The 16,294-nt window shown below is 33.4% G+C and overlaps 1 protein-coding gene across 7 annotated transcripts in view; it reads right to left on the bottom strand.

The window, feature by feature from the left end:
* The window catches only part of LOC135841939 (actin-binding LIM protein 3-like), an 82,616-nt gene that overhangs the window by 28,451 nt on the left and 37,871 nt on the right, over positions 1-16,294 (bottom strand). For all 7 annotated transcript variants that reach the window (XR_010558027.1, XM_065359169.1, XM_065359171.1 and 4 more), the window contains exon 2: positions 6,792-6,887. Coding sequence is in view for 6 of the 7 variants with exons in the window: in XM_065359169.1 (XP_065215241.1) it covers positions 6,792-6,887 (96 nt within the window). In the remaining variant the exon portion in view is untranslated. The remainder of the gene's footprint in view (positions 1-6,791; positions 6,888-16,294) is intronic.

The following is a 16,294-nucleotide window of genomic DNA, read 5'->3' as shown; positions in this document are numbered from 1 at the left end:
ATCAAATTCATGTTGAGCAATCGCATTTGAAGGATCTAAAATTAAAAAATTAAACTTCTTTCGGTAAATGAACCATTCGTGTCTAAAATCCCTCGAAACCAAAATTTTCTCAGATAAAACTATCAAAATAATAAAAAATTCATCTGAAATTCATGTTGGAACTTGGAAGAAAAGCAGCAGCTTCTCATACACAAAATTTTGTTTTCAAATATTGCAAACTTGTACGCTCAATTTTCGGGAAATAGTTGCTTAGACCAAATTATGTCACCTCTATAGATGGATACCTTTAGTCGTTTTATGATCTCATAATTTCCATTATCACCGTATTTTTATGCATTCTTTCGTTCAACTCGAAAACCATGTAGTGTAGTATAATTTTACAACTGCATTACGTGTTGAAAACTATACGTGTTATACATAACTTACGTAGTACGTAGACGTACCTACTATACTACGAAATTTATATAACCAAGGACATTAGCTAATGGATTTTCAAACATAGCTATTTTTGCGTTAAAACATACCTCAACATACACATTTATGTAGGTACTAGGTACATATATCTGGTACAAAGTTCCTCAAAAAATAAGCCTAGTTTTTTTCTCTCTTCTATGTATTCTGTTCAATAAACACCCAAAACAGTAACATTAATGATGAAATATTCACCTTTGTTCGTTCGTTGTACATATATCTTATAATCTCTCGAACAAAATAAACACACAAGCACACTCTTCTCTCTTACTCCATGTCACCAAAATATATCCATGCGACATGTGACATGCAATGTTTCAGCAAAAATTATAACATAGAAATTTTTCGAGTCGAAAAATTATCTCATTTTTTTAAATATAGCCTTCGATGAAGGAAAAATTTCCTCAACGCTGACTGTCTCTTTTAAAAACATTGACAATAATAATAATCGAATTCGTGCCATTTTCATTTTCCTCTGCACTTCACCTCCTCTTACTGTATTGTCTCAACTTTACCTTGACGAAAGAAGGAAAAATATATTAAAAGCTCTCGTCTTCACACTTCATCGTAATAGCTTATTCTCAGCGACATTTATGTATTTTTTTCCGAGAAATTACTCAACTATACCGTATACGAATTGATTTTCGCTTCAAGCCAGTGTCCCTTTTCCTTCTCTTTGTACGTAATATTTCAATTCAAGGGTACGTATTTAAATACAGTACCTACGTTATTTCAAAGCAAAATAGAAAATTAGAAAAAAGAAGAAAATATTTCACATGATTCAAAAGTAATTTTTTCTTTTAGTTCCTGATGAATAAATTATATCAAAATAAAGTATGGAAGACAAGGTCGCGGAACCCCCCCACCCCCTCCCGCCAAAAAATTAAGGTATATTTAAAAGCTCAAGAATTGGAGCCTTATTCGTAGTAATTTCATTATCTCGAGATTTCTAATCCAAATATTAGACTTTAAGGAACTTCCAAATACACGTAGCCCTACTAGAAAAAAATCGTAGCAAACAAAACTATACCTGTAGTTAGACTGAGGCAACAAATTTCTGAAAAAAAAACGTCACCAATGAACACTCTACTCATTTAATCTGACTCAGGAATGAGGTCGAAAAAACAAAGGCAAAATTTAAAATTGCATCGCATACAGCACATCAACTCTCCTCACCTCACACCTCATTCCTCATCTCGCGAACGCAGTCACGCTTAAATTTATTCGTGACTCATATCGCGTTCATTTACTCGTATCTCGATTCCGTTTCCCAAATGGCCTAAAGCTTCGCAAAAAATTTGCAATTAGCGCCACCCTCCACCGCCCATTGGCATCACCTTCTGAAACTAGTGGCACGGACGGGCCGACGATGGAGATGGCGATGGCTGAAGCAAAGCGGCGCTATAGTGAAATAAAACTTCAATCTTTAAACGTTTCTTCGAGCCATAAATCTCGTATCGTAATCAGTACACGGCGCGTTAAATTTACTTCACATCAAGCGCATCGTATATTCGCATCTCTCAAGAGAACCATTATTAATCGGCGGCGGCGGCCTGTTAATTATTTATAAACCTGGTAAATGGAGAAAGAGAGGGGGAGAAGGTCAACATCCGTCGAACCATATTGACCAACGTATATACCGAATCGTTTTATCTAATACACTTGTAATACCGTTTTGAGATAAGTGATAAGACCATTATTATATACATGTACAGGAGGTACACGATACAAAGGGCATTAACAATTCAATAATTAGCCCTTTCATCGTGATTGATACCAATTACACGACTAAAAATACACATTTACACGCACCAAGTCCAAAGCGACTAACAAGTGTATCGAAGGAAGAAAATCTATCAAATATTAATCGAGCCATTGACGAGACGTCCGGTATTTCTTCCTGCTTCATTTACACGCATATTGATCGGTATAATAATTTATGGAGCGTGAAACGCATTTTAGAGCTTTTGAATTTTGATAAAAGTATTAGAATCTAAAGATGAGAAATAACAGGGTGTCTAAAAAAATTTCAAAATGAAAAAAAGGACTTAAGAAGGACTTTTAGCAGGACTTTCAGCAGGTCATTTTTCGAGCACTTATGGAATGGTGGTGATGGGGGGGGGGGTGTCAAAATTTACATTCAAGTTTTTAGCCAAATTTTTGCAAAAAGTGTTTGCTTTTCTGATGATTTCAAACACCTTATGATTTTTATTTAAACAAGTAGACGCCGAAAATAAATAACGTTTCACTCCAATTTTTCGTTTTACATATTTCTCCTTATCAATTTTGAAAATTGATGAATATCACACCATGTTCGCTTAAAATAAAAAACTCGAATTCTTCTATTTAAAAATAGTAAATATTTCATATTATTATTCGCTTCAAAATTATAAAATACGGATAGTTTTTTTGTAGAACTATTGGAAATGGAAAAAGAAAAGCAAATGGGCCCGAGCAAAGCGAGAGTAAAGGCTCTCGAAAAGTAGTATTCCAGGAGGTATAAAATACGATAGAATAATTCTAATGGTTTTTTTTTTTTTTTGAAAAATCGAAAATTGAAAAAGAAAAGCAAACGGACCCGAGCGGAGCAAGGGCAAATCCCGAAAATTATTGTTTTGTGAAAACAATGTTTTCTTGTATGATATATGAAGAAGTTTATAATTTTTGTTTCAAAATAATTTTTAAAATCCGAATGATTATTAAAAAAAAAAAATTCAAACTAGAGACAGAAAAGCAAACAATCCTGAATGAAGCGAGTCCAAAAGCTTTCAAAAATTCAATCACGTTTTGAGAAGTAAAAATAAAAAGTTTCTTCATGAAGAGAGAACTACATTTTTTTGGTTCAAACTTTGAAAATTTCTTGAATTTGAACAATAAGTTTATTATGTGGGAAAAGAAGATGCAAATAGCCTGCGCGAAGCGAGGGCAAAAGCTTTCAAAAATGTGTAATTCAAAATCTAAAAAAGTCGAAAAATGAGCCCTTTTCTGCAAAATTTGTTCACAATTCCGGAAAAAGGGGGAAAATTTGAAAGTCTTATTGAAAAAAAGTAGGACTTTTGGATAAAATTGTTGAAAAGTAGGACTTTAATAGGACTAAAAGGACTTTTGAGAAAAAGTAGGACTTTAGTAGGACTATTAGGACCAGTAGGACCTGTTAGACACCTTGAATAAAGGTTGGTATCGTGTAAGTAAGTCAAATCGCAAAATTCGCAAACGGTGATAATAAGATGACCTTTTAGAGTTCATAGTATAATAAGGGTACGATCGAAAAGGATAATCGTCATCGTCAATTAAAACAAAATTTTGCTCCTGGACTACATCATACTGGCGGAATATGCACCCTGCATCATAATATTTGATTTGGATGGGTCGTTTTTCAATTTTTTCGAAATTTTATGGAGCCTAACAAAACATTAGGGTCAAACGACCTCAACAAAATGTAGAAAAAATATCTGATTTTTAGATGAATCTTTAACCTCTCCCTCACTCTTGACGAGAGCTCGAAGTTAAAATTTTTTAGTTTAGATTAGGTAATCTCTTTGTATGGGTTAAAAAAAAAATCACACGTTTTCAAACTCTTGTTGGTGGCAGGAGGCAGGGAAGGGTTGATAATTGATATTGATATTCACCTAAAAATTTGAAACTTTTTTCAAGGATTGCTGAGCCGAGGTCATTAGGCCATAATTTTCAGCAAAGCTCCATCAACTTGAATAAAAAAAAAAAAAAAAAAAAAAGATGCACTAGAGTTCAACCTAAAATTTGAAGGGATAAAAAAATGTCCAAATTCGCATGATTTGAATGTTCTGATCATAGATTTTGGCATAATTTTTAAAGACAAGCAGAACAAGTTCTCTTACAAAACTGCCCATCTCTAAAACTAAAGAAGCTATGTATAATTGTATGTAAACAATTATATTTTGAGCATGCGTCAATTAATTAATTTTTTTTTTAGTAAGTTCCTCAAAATTTTCAACAATTGAAACAATATCAAAAGTAGGTCTAAATACGAGGTCTGACCAGTGACCATTTAATAACGATACTTTTGCCATTGCGCGAGTTGTAATTACATTAGAACAAACAGACGAGGTCTCATTGAAAAAGGAGTGGATTTTCTATTCGGTACTGTACAAGATTTCAAGTTGATTGGATGATTTTTTTGTGTTTTACAGCCTCTCAAAGTTGACATTTTTTTTTTACCATCGTCGAGAAAATGAGTGTTGCAAATTTTTTCTTGAAGGAATTTTCACCTCCTCAAGACAACTCAGTGCCTCCTCAGCATTTTTATACTCCCCAGATTCAATTCCTAGTAATAGTCCGGCATATGACAATAGGAGTAATTGCACCACCCCCCCCCCCCGCCGATCCTCCGGGACAACTTTTTTCTTAAAGGGGACATCCTAAGGAACATTTTAAAGCAAACTTGCCAAAAAAAAAGTTGGCCTTACTTACAAAATGGCGGCCATTTTGATTGACAGGTCAGCCAAAATCGCAGATTTTGCGTTTTAACATAGGACTTGCACGAACTTTTTCAAACTTTACAAAGGTAGATCGAAAGATCATGCAAAAATTTATCACCTGTCAAAATTTCAAGTGCTAAAGTGGGTTTTTCGATTTTTGGTGAATTTTTGAAAATCGAATTTAGGCCAAAAATGAGGGAAAAAATCAAAATTTTACCAAATTGACCAAGAAAGCTGAAATTTAGGATATACCCTATTTTCAACATGCCAAATCGATTGGAAACAGTTTCAACCCTTTTTGAGCAGTTCTGGAGCCTCCAGCAGATTTTTGAATCTCGAAATTCACACAAAATTCCATCAAATTGGAGTTGTAAAGCTAAAATTTATTCTAAAAACTAATTTCAATACGCTACGAAGTACTGCAGGTGAATTTCTAGTCGTTTTGGATCCTCCAGCGACTTTTTGAAAATTCCTGAAGCCTCCACTTTAAATTTTCACAAAATTTCATCAAAGAGACCCGAAGGAGTCAGGGTGGCTCTTGTCAGCAAGTGGCTAAACACTAGAAAGTTTCATTTCAATAATTTTTTTGCCTAAAAATTGAAGTATACTCAAATACTTGAGTGTTGAATCACATTTGCAGTATCAGGGTCTGAAACGAACTTAGAAAGAAAAAGGGTTCAAAATGCTTTCAAACATTCTATGTATTTCAGTAATTTTCGGACATTTTAGCATTGCACTGACGACGACTTAATTTCTTAAATCTAAAAACTGAAAAATCCATGAAATTTGAACCTTAAGAAATTATTTTTACCTTTAAAAGACCATTCAAGGAAACGCACATGAGCACAAAAATGTTTAAAAACAGCGCAAATGCATTTAATTAAACAATTTTTTCAACTAAAAAATTCAAATTGATAATCTGGAGGAGCTAGAAGGGGCGTTTGGGGACCCACGATAACTTGGTAGGGATGAGAACCGTGGTGTGGGGGGAGGGGGTTCAAAGGTTTCAAATTTTGAAAAATCAGAATACTTTATTAATTTTTAAATATTTTTCAATCCATTCCAAGTCTCTCATGCCACAAGTCACAGTATTTATTTTGATTCGAAAATCCAAGGTTTTTGAATTGGGCGAATTCTCGTAATTTAAAAAAATTCGGAAGCATACAACGTCTCATCCAGTTCTAGAGCTTAATTCCTTCAGGTATTTTTCGCACTGGACACAGTCTCATTGAGTCGAGATTTTTCTCATTGGCATATTTTAGTTCATCTCTCGAGTAAAATTACCACAATTTTCATTTTTTTTCGCGATGATTCAGCAAGATTCAAAAAAAATGTTCCATCTTAAAAACTGAAATTTTTTATGAAAAATTTAGTCGAAAAAACAAACTTTGAGAAATTGAACAAAATAACAATCGCGAAAAATCATGCAGCACATTTTAGAGCAGTTAAGCTCGTTTGAATGAATTTGGAATTATTAGGTTGACTTCCTGATTGAAAAAAAATGAGTTTTTAAAGTATGTTCAAATCCCAAATTTCGGAGAAAAAAATGCATAAATTTATCAAATTTTCCAAATTTTCCAGAAGGACGTTTTCAGGCAAATGCAGAGTACGCAGAAAACTTTCGTCTCAGAGGCAGTGCCTGAGTTATTTCTTTTCAACGCAAAATTGCTTGAAATTGAGTCGAACTGTCTCCATCCCTCATCCCTTCTGTGTTTCGTTCTTCTATTTTTGAAATTTTTTGGGAAAAACAACTCCATCTACGCAACGTTTCTCAAATTTTACTACAACAAGTGATCTTCAAACGTAATTTCCGTTAATCCATACACTACAAATAATAAAATACGATCATGAAGTATTACTCACTTTTACATTTGAAGCATCCAATATGGAAATATTTATCTTGAACTCGTAACACTTCTCCGGAGCATTTTTTCTTACAGCTAGCGCAATACGTTTTACCTACGCAAAAATAAATAAATAAAAAAATTAAGATTAATTACAAATATTTTCTTCACTCGTTCCAATGTAATTGTAAAAATAACTAATATCGCGAGTATAATTACGACAATTAATCGGCAACTCGACTCTACGTACGAATACTATACCTCTGCACTGTGCCAATGCCGGATGTTTACATCGCTATAATCAATATTCAGTTGGTATATTGAATTCGAGTAAATTAAATTCGAATTTCTGTTTTGTTTTCAATCCACCACGTATTACGTGCTCTGACCTTAAATTAATTTTGTTTGATTTTCAACGAGTGAGTATAAGCATTCTTCGTTTTTTAAGTATGGCGGAGGGAAAGAGAGGATTCAAAAACGTGATAAAATTTAGGTCCAGTCTGAGATTCTCAAACAAATAATCCAAATATAGGTAGTTGTGGAAAACCCCAAACACCTACTAACGTATTCATCACCTATAGACACACACAGATACAATTGATATTTCAAAAAGAACAAAAAATTGACACCAATAATATAAGCCAAATTTCAACTAACGTTATAAAATATGATTTCAAACTGAAGCACTCGTCCTCGTAATAGTGAAAGAGAAGACTCCAGCACAATTTTTGAGCTCTGGCAGAAGATTAAACCGATCACTATGCCATATAAGTACTTTTCTTCCAAGAAGAGAATGCAAAGGGAGGAATAATCAACTCATCACAACTATTAATTATAATTCTCAATAAAAAATTTCATCTCGGTCTATGTGGTAATATCAAATCTCGAGACTCGAGGCAATAACGTAACAATACTTGACACAATGCCGAATAAATGTTTTAAAAAAACTCAACGTGTACACATCATTCTTGTACTATGAGTCATCGATAATATTACTCTATTTGCAACTTCTTTTCACTACATCTGTATAGCTGACTACCTCTACCACACATACTGGTTCTCATTCCAGGTGTCCACCTGTAATTTACACGTATTCAAAGAGTAATGATCTAATGAACAAGACAATTCAGACAAACTGTTCACCAATGTCATGGCTATTCGCATCGATCGTTATTTATGCGATTACCAGCGAATGTATTTGCCCGATTCATTGATCACAATTCTTTCGTGCACGAATTACATAACGAGAAGCTCATCTCCGGAAACGAGTCATTAAATTTTATACACGTTTAATCGACGAAAGCAGACAAAACACGAACGAATTTCCTTACAAAACAATACACACACAATTCACATAATGCACCTTCAAAGGTCTAAATATAGACATGGCCTCATTTACATTGTTGCAAATTCCAACTTTCTAGAATCCGCATAAACCGCAACATATACGAATACAATTCGATATGAAATTAAGGCAAAAATATGAAAACTAGGAATACTCGTACCACAGAAAACAACACGCAGTCCGTTAGTTTTCGGGCGCGAATTCCCATTATTTATCCTAAATACATAAATAAACACCAACTGCTAATGAATTCCAATTTTTTGACCATTTTACAACTGTTACTGGTTTCCGAATAGTACATACGAGTGTTTATATAGGAACAAGCATGTAGTACACCTTTCAAAGATGAGTATTTTTCTCCACAGCTCTGTAGAGAAGAGACTGTAGAACACTAATCGAGCATAGATACGAATGTATGACCGGAATTAACACCACGCACACGTATCTGACCGTTTTTTCCTTTCCTCTTTCTTCTCCATACCCAATTTCTATAAGCCCACAAATAGCATCGGTGTATCTACTTGGATAAATACGAGTATACGCAACATCGTACACCGATACGAAAGTTTAATTTAAGAAAAATCAACCGACGAAATTAGCACACGAAACAGCATTATCGAATGGAAAAACAAAAAGGTCGAATGGTGTCTTTATTTTACGACTAATGGCGTCATATTTTCACAATTTATCACTATATTTACAACAGGTAATTTGCTGCTTACGTTGTTTAAATTCTTGCATTTCGTGCTCGCTCAGTCGTTTTGTTGTTTTCCAAGTTGAAAGACGTGCGAGAAAAAGCCCAATCGATAAACCAGGTGGAAAATATCGTTTCAAAATGAAAATTGAGCCAAAATGATTAATAGGTGATGAAAAGTTTACAAAAATTCACTTTGAGATTTACCATTTTTGAGACTGAAATTGACAGTTTTGAGAGTGAAATGAAAATCTTCGCTTTTCACAAATTCGAACGTGTGAGATTTTTAGCAGGGTTGTTCTTATTTTTGAAGTTGGGATTTTCCTCTCTCCCAACGCCCGAAGTGGTGACCTCTAACGAGAAAATAATTCCCCATTTTCAAAAAACTCAGGCTGCGGCGGATCCCTCAATTTTCAAAATTTTTATAAAATACAAAATTCACTGTAAAATTATAAAATTTCAAAATTTCAAGTTAGTGTTATTTCTAAAAAGTCTCTTTCGAGTAAAATAAACTCTAATGAAGATGTTGGCCCCCTCCACTGAAAACGAAGCTGACCTTCTCAAATAGCTGAAATTTAATATAAAATACGAATTTCAGCTGTTCTAAGGGACCGACCGCGACTTGGTTTTCTAGAGATGGGATTGATATCCTGATGAGAGTTTATTTCATTTTACTTAAAAGAGACTTTTTAAAAGTGTTAGAATCTGAAATTTTGTTTTGAAGTTGGGATTTTTTCAGATTTTTGAAAATTGAGAAGCCCACTGGAGCCCGGGCTTTTCAAAAATGGAAAAAATTGAAAAATAGGGACTTATTTTCTCACCAGAGGTCACCATTTTGAGGGTTGGAAACAGACGAAATCGCGATTTTTTTTGTTGTGTATTTACGTAAGGACCACCCTATTTAGGCTATTTCAGCATATTTCAATAGCTAGCTGTAGCAAGAATGGCTGTTTTTGAGGTCACAAAAATTGGTAAAGAAATTTTCAAGCTGAAAATTTTATTTTTTTGTGGTGAGAAATTTCAATGTTAGAGCACAAGTAAAAATAAGTACATACCTTGATAGTCGTTTTCGAATTAAGTGCAAAATTATACTTATTCCAAGGATCGTGTCCTGGTTTGTAATTTCAAAAAGTTTATTTTACAATGTTCTGGTAGAAAGGACAGACTTTTTAGCAATTTTTGGCAACAAAATGAGATTTTTGTACAATTTTTGGTAAAAAATCCAATTTTTAACAAAAAGCGAGATTTTGGTCAATTTTTGGAAAAAAATGAGATTATTTAAAGAAAACGACAATTTTTAGGCTTTTTGCAAAAAAGAAAAATTTTTTGTTAATTTTTGGAAAATTGACAAATTTTTGACAATTTTTTAATTTTAATAAAAGCAGGGCTTTTGAGGAATTATTGTCAACAAACTAAATTTTTGCATAACTTATGAAAAAAAAGACTTTTGATATTTTTTCACAATTTGTAGCAAAAAAGCGATAAGTACTTTAGGACAATTTTTGAAGAAAAATTAGATTCTTTGGAATTTCCCACAAAAAAATCACCAATAAAGTAAAAATTGAAGTAAATTTTTCAAAAAAAAAGGATTTTTTGTCAATTTTTGACTTAACTCAAGATTTTTACAATTTTAACAAAAATTAGGACTCATTACAATTTATTGGCAATTTAAGATAATTTTTGGAAAAAAATTCAGACTTTTTGGATTTTTTTCTCGAAAAAACACCAATAACAGTTTTGTGACCAAAACTCTGAAAAGGCAGTGTAGCCAATTGGAAAAGAATAATGCTGCGTAAACTTTCTTAATTTATTTATTAATTCAAATTATCATCGTTTTTTTTCTTCAAAATGATTGAAAAAAATTAAATTTTTGGAAATTTGTGAGAAAAAAATTTTAGGGACCAAAATGTTGAGTATGAGTGTTGTGTACTAAAAAATGCCAGAACTTTATGAATGAAGCGTTGAAAAATGAGGGAAATAATTCATTGCGATGTATCAATACTGACAAAATTGGTAGGAATGAGGTTACTGAGTTGAAATTTTGGTTACATTTGTGCGAAAAAAAGTAATCAAAGTTACGTTTCTTCAAATCACTAATGCTCTGATGTCAGACATGGTCAGAGGTCACATGATGAGACTTTTCCACCCTATTCACAACTTCTATTTGACCATTTATTTGAAATTCCATTTCTTTTGATCGACTTCCAAAGCTCCATGACAAGATGAAATTTGCTTTTACTGTAATTGCTGCTGAGAAGATGAGGTAATTGAAATTTGATACGCAATTTAAAAAAGACCTTTTTTTCAAACGAATTGGGTACGATTCATTCTTGCAGTCCAACCAGAATCTGGTCCGAGAGGGGCGAGGGAGGATCTCAGACGTGCTATTTCAATTCAAAAATGACATTTTTCACTTTTACAAAAACAATTGGATATTTCTGCGAAGAGACAGTTACTGATTTTTTTTTTGGTTTTTCAACTCACACAAAAAAATCACTCAGAGCAGATGAAATTTTAAACTTCGTGAGTTTGGGACTTCGTTTAGTCTAAAAGTCCATTTTTTGTTGAAACTGAAATCGATAGTTGAATACAAAGGTATTTTCTTGAATGATTCCTCCATGATGACTGATGAGTAAAATTTCAGAATTTCAATACTCATTCTCTGATATGTTTCCCTTCTCAAAAACAATATTTATCTGTGTATCGCCGAGGTGTGTTTGATTGCAGCTCGTAAATTGGCTAGTTTCGTAATAAATTAGCGCACTATCGAGAACTTACAGATTAAGTTGTAGAATGTAATCTGCGTGCCTACGTTTTTATTGTATCGATAAAACAAAAGCAGCATCATTCTGAGTGTATCGTATACTACGCGGTTATAAAGGTATCATCGAAATCTACACAACCGCCGCGGTTAGCTCGCAGTATGTATTAAAATTCTGCTGTGCAATAATTGGCTCAGTTTGAGCTATAAATCATTGTAAACAATCCACGTGTGGCTTGGCTATATAGTGGTCGGACGATAAAATGAATCATCTTATACTTCACGTCACACGATCTCTCGCTTCTCGCAGTCGCAGGAGACTACAAATTGAATCATATAAGGCGGCGCGCCGGCTGTACTCGTAGTAGGTACATAATTGCTCTTTTATGCATTCGTCGAATCTAACATGGTTTTTCAATCGTTGACGATTAAGTCTTCCGGAGTCGCAGACGAAGCGTTACTTTTTAGATTGACCTCTCGTGGCATGTGCTAATTTTCAAACAGTGCGATGACATATCGTATTGGGAATGTAATTGAAGAAGATATCAGATTAGTTTACGAATATGATTTCGATTCGCAAAATGGTCGATAGTCGTGGTCATTTTGAATCTTGTATCAGAGTGTTCTGGAATTTCAGTCCGAGAGAAAAATAGCCAACTCGCTCGAACACCACCTCAAAAAAAACTCGTCTACATACTTGAGACCATCTTGTACTGTACTAGAATATTCAACGTTTTAGTTTAGGTACTTGTAGGTACGTATGTACTCAAAGTACTTCACATCCTTTCGAGATTTACAACGAGTTATACTAAATTCCTGCACATTCGTTTACACAATCGTATCGTTAAATCAGAATCGCGAACGCGTGTACCGCGTTTCCTATTCCAGCCTATGTTCTTTTGTGTTCGCCTTCCATGACAATGAACTCTTCGACATCGTAGCCGACCACTATAACGAGTACCACTCTTCGTAACCGCAATTAGTCCTAAGTATAGTCTTCCATTTGATGGTTTTTTGGGTTTTGAGTGACCTAATTTTCAAAAATGAATCGATTCGTTTTTACCAGTGTCTAGTTCAACAGGTTTCACTCGGTGATTTTACTTTAGATAGCTGAAATATAACTCGTATACGTTGAAGAAGGGTATTTTATGGTATTTAACCCATTTTCTGAGTTATTTTGATACCGACAAAGCGAGGGCTCGTACTAGATTTTTTCAAAAAAAAAAAAAAAAAAGTAGTTAACTTGGGAACCGAAATTTAATTTAAAAAGTTTCAAGAAAAAAATTTTGATCGAGACCAGGCCAATTTTAGGAGAGAGCAGAATTGGAAAAAGTCATGAAAAATAGATTATTTTACAACTTTTGGTAAAAAAAAAGTGAGATTTATTGGCAATTTCTAGTGAAAAAGTGAAACTTTTGAAAATGTGTTGCTAAAGAAAATCCATCAAAATATTAGCAGAAAACAAGACTGTGAGGATTTTTTTTACATATTCGTCTACACATTAGTAAAATATCTCAAAAATGCAAAAATGCAAAAATTTTAATTTTTTAGGTTTCTGATGGTATTTTTGCAATAAAAGTGTAATAAACTTGTAATTTTTTTTTCTCGAAAATGAAAAAAATGCCAGTTCAATTCTTGGATATGTTATTCTACATAAAAAGGACTAAAACTGAGAATTTTTTCAGAATTTTTACTCGTGAAGATCATAGTTATATTTAAATTATAAGTTTTTAAATCGATTTTTTTTAAAATTTTTGAAAGTGGCAACACTGATTTTGACATTATTCGTCAATTACCCTCTCAAAGTACTACAATTTGAAAAAAAGTTCAAAATTCAATACCACGTGCAACCGGAGCAATTTGCAACTGAAATTTTCCAATTTCACCCATTTTGAAAAACTTTGAAGCCCCACAGCTCCGCCAAAAAAAAAATCGAAAAAACGTCTGGTTTGCGTCATTCATCATCGTTTGATGACCTCTACATTATGATCTAATTTTGAAAAAGATCGAAGCCCCCCTCGCGCAAAAATCCGTCGATTTGGCATGGAATGACCCAGGCGATTTTTCGGACATTTTTTTGCCAAAAAACGATTTTTAAAAACGAGATTTTTTGGCACATTTGACAAAAGGTGAAACTATATTTTGATATTTTTATTTGTTTAGCAAAAAACTTGGATTTTTTTAGGAATTTTTGGTGAAAAAAAAACGAAACTTTTTAGCTATTTTTTTGAAAAAAAAGTAGTATTTGTAAAAAAAGCGAAAACTTTGAAAATTTCACCAAAAGACAGACTGGCATTTTGACAATCTTTATGAGAAAAGCAAAGCTTCTAACCAAATTGAAAAAAGTGAGATTTTTTGGAATTTTTGTTGTTTGAAAGCATTAAGACTTTGCAATAATTTTAGAAAAAAGGGGAGTTCTTGAAAATTTGTTGGCAAAAAAGCGAAACTTTTTAGCAATATTTAGCAAAACGAAGTGGAAGTTTTTGGCAATAGGTGAGCAAATTTTGAAAATTTTAGCGAAAAGCAGTAGCCATAATTTGACCAAAAACTAAAATGTGAATCCTTTTTGCAATTTTATCGAAGAAGTGAGATCTTCTTGTAATTATTGGGCAAAATGCGAGACTTTTTGGCAAAACAGTGAGACCCTTAAATATTTTTTTGCAAGAAACCGACAATTTCAAGCAATTTTTCGCATGAAACGATACTTTTTGTCAATTACGAGAAAATGCTACACTGCTTGTTTTGTTTTGGCAGAAAGCGAAAAGCTACAATTTTCGCTATAAAGACAATGTAGCCAATATAAAAAAAATACATTAAAAAAATAAGACAAAAATTTGGGGAAAAAAAGTAACTTTACTTCATAGTATTTAAAATTTTGAAAAAGTGACCAAAAAATATTGGGAAATATATATCGGCACGACAGAAAAAGTGATTCAAACGACAGGACATTTGAACGACAAAATAGGCTATTTCAACGACGATTTTTAACGACAGTTCAGCACGACAAGTTAGGTAATACGAACGACAATTTTATTTCATACAAACGACGAAATAAATGTAATCCACATCCAAATAAATTATTGCCCGCCTAAAAAGTAATTGCCCGGGAAAATAAATTATTCTCCACCAAAAAAAAAAAATCGAAAAAATTACTCTTTTTGAAAAAAAAACAACTTGTAAACATGAATTTACGAAAAGAGAACGTTTGTGAAACTTTCCACCTCGTCGCGTCCCATCAGTAAAACTTATAGTACATTTAGGTATATGTATAGGTGGGTAATTCTCAAAAAAAGGTAAAATTCGTATACATGGCAAATTTCTCAGAGATTTTAGCATGAATTTTTCTTTTTTTCTGGTCCATTGAAGGATCACCCCCCCCACACATTTCACATTTGGTATTGAGATTTTTAGCCCCTCCTTTCATTGGTGTACATTCAATTTTATACCCCAAATGTCCTTGGACTTGGTTGTCACACGCCATGTTTTTGAAAAGAAATGTTATAAAGTGTCATGAACTTCATTTTTTTGGGGAAAAATTGACATATTCCCATTATCATAGAACACACAGGTTTGAAAACACTGTCACACACTTTTTGCGCCAATTTTAGAGCAATTTTTAATTATTTTTGCTAGCTTCCCAATCTAACATTTTTTCTGGTAAGTGGCAGGACTGGTTGACTGTTCTCATAGAAATGTTACCCCGCACCATATCAAAATTGACTTTTTTTTCAGAGAGAATTACCCAGGTACATACACTATACAAATTCCCTATTTGATTGATCTGAACACTTGTTCATACTTCGTTCTTCTGGAAGGTCAGCGAAATCGAAAAAAGCACTGCTGGTTCAGTAGACGAACTTTTTATTTTTAATTTTTTGTGACGTGCTTTTATAATTTTTCATGTCGTTCGTTTTCCTATAAACTTGCATTTTTTTTGTCGTTCATTTCTACATTTTTCTGTCGTGCACATTTCGTCGTTGAATATATTATATGTGAGGGCGCGTACGGAAAGGGACCTACCGACCAAAAAATGAAAATTTTTTTTTTCCTGAAATTGTTGTAGGAACTCTTAGAGAATCGAATGGAACCTCCCAAACCCGCCAATAACTCCTATTTCATCGAAATTTTTCGCTTCTAAGTGAACCATGACAGAATTCATAATCGAAAAAACTTGAATGCAGTGCATAATCTGACCGGTAGAGGTCATTGGAGGGTGTGTGTGAGTGTGTGGTAAAGTGTAGGACCTTCGAAGTTGGAATACCCCTACGTAATCTTACAGTAACAACAAGAGAAATAACCGCGCGCAAAACTTTAAACGGCTCTCCTGTAAAATTTACGTTTTGGTCGGTAGGTCCCTTTCCGTATGCGCCCACACATATAGACGTGCAATAAATTATTCTGTCGGGCAATATCTTACATTGTCGTTCAAATTCATTTACCGTCGTTTGAAAACTTTTTTCGTCGTGAAATGATTATTTTCCCGTGCAATGTCCTTTTTTGTCGTTAAAATGCCCTTTTCTCGTCGTGAAAACGCCTTTTTCTGTCGTGCCGATAAATCACACCCAAAAATATTTTTATTCACATTTTTTTTTTTTTGAAGAACTAAAACGGTTCAATACAGTACAAAATTTTGCCTCACTCTACTTTCAATTTAGAGCGTGCGTGGCTAAAATTCACCGAAAAAGTCGATTTTATTTTGAGATTTCTTTTTTTTTTCGAAAA

Source organism: Planococcus citri, chromosome 3 (genome assembly GCF_950023065.1).
Source record: "Planococcus citri chromosome 3, ihPlaCitr1.1, whole genome shotgun sequence".
Classification (NCBI taxonomy): Eukaryota; Metazoa; Arthropoda; class Insecta; order Hemiptera; family Pseudococcidae; genus Planococcus; species Planococcus citri.
The sequence above is the reverse complement of the archived record's forward strand: the minus strand, read 5'-3'. Positions and strand labels throughout refer to the sequence as shown.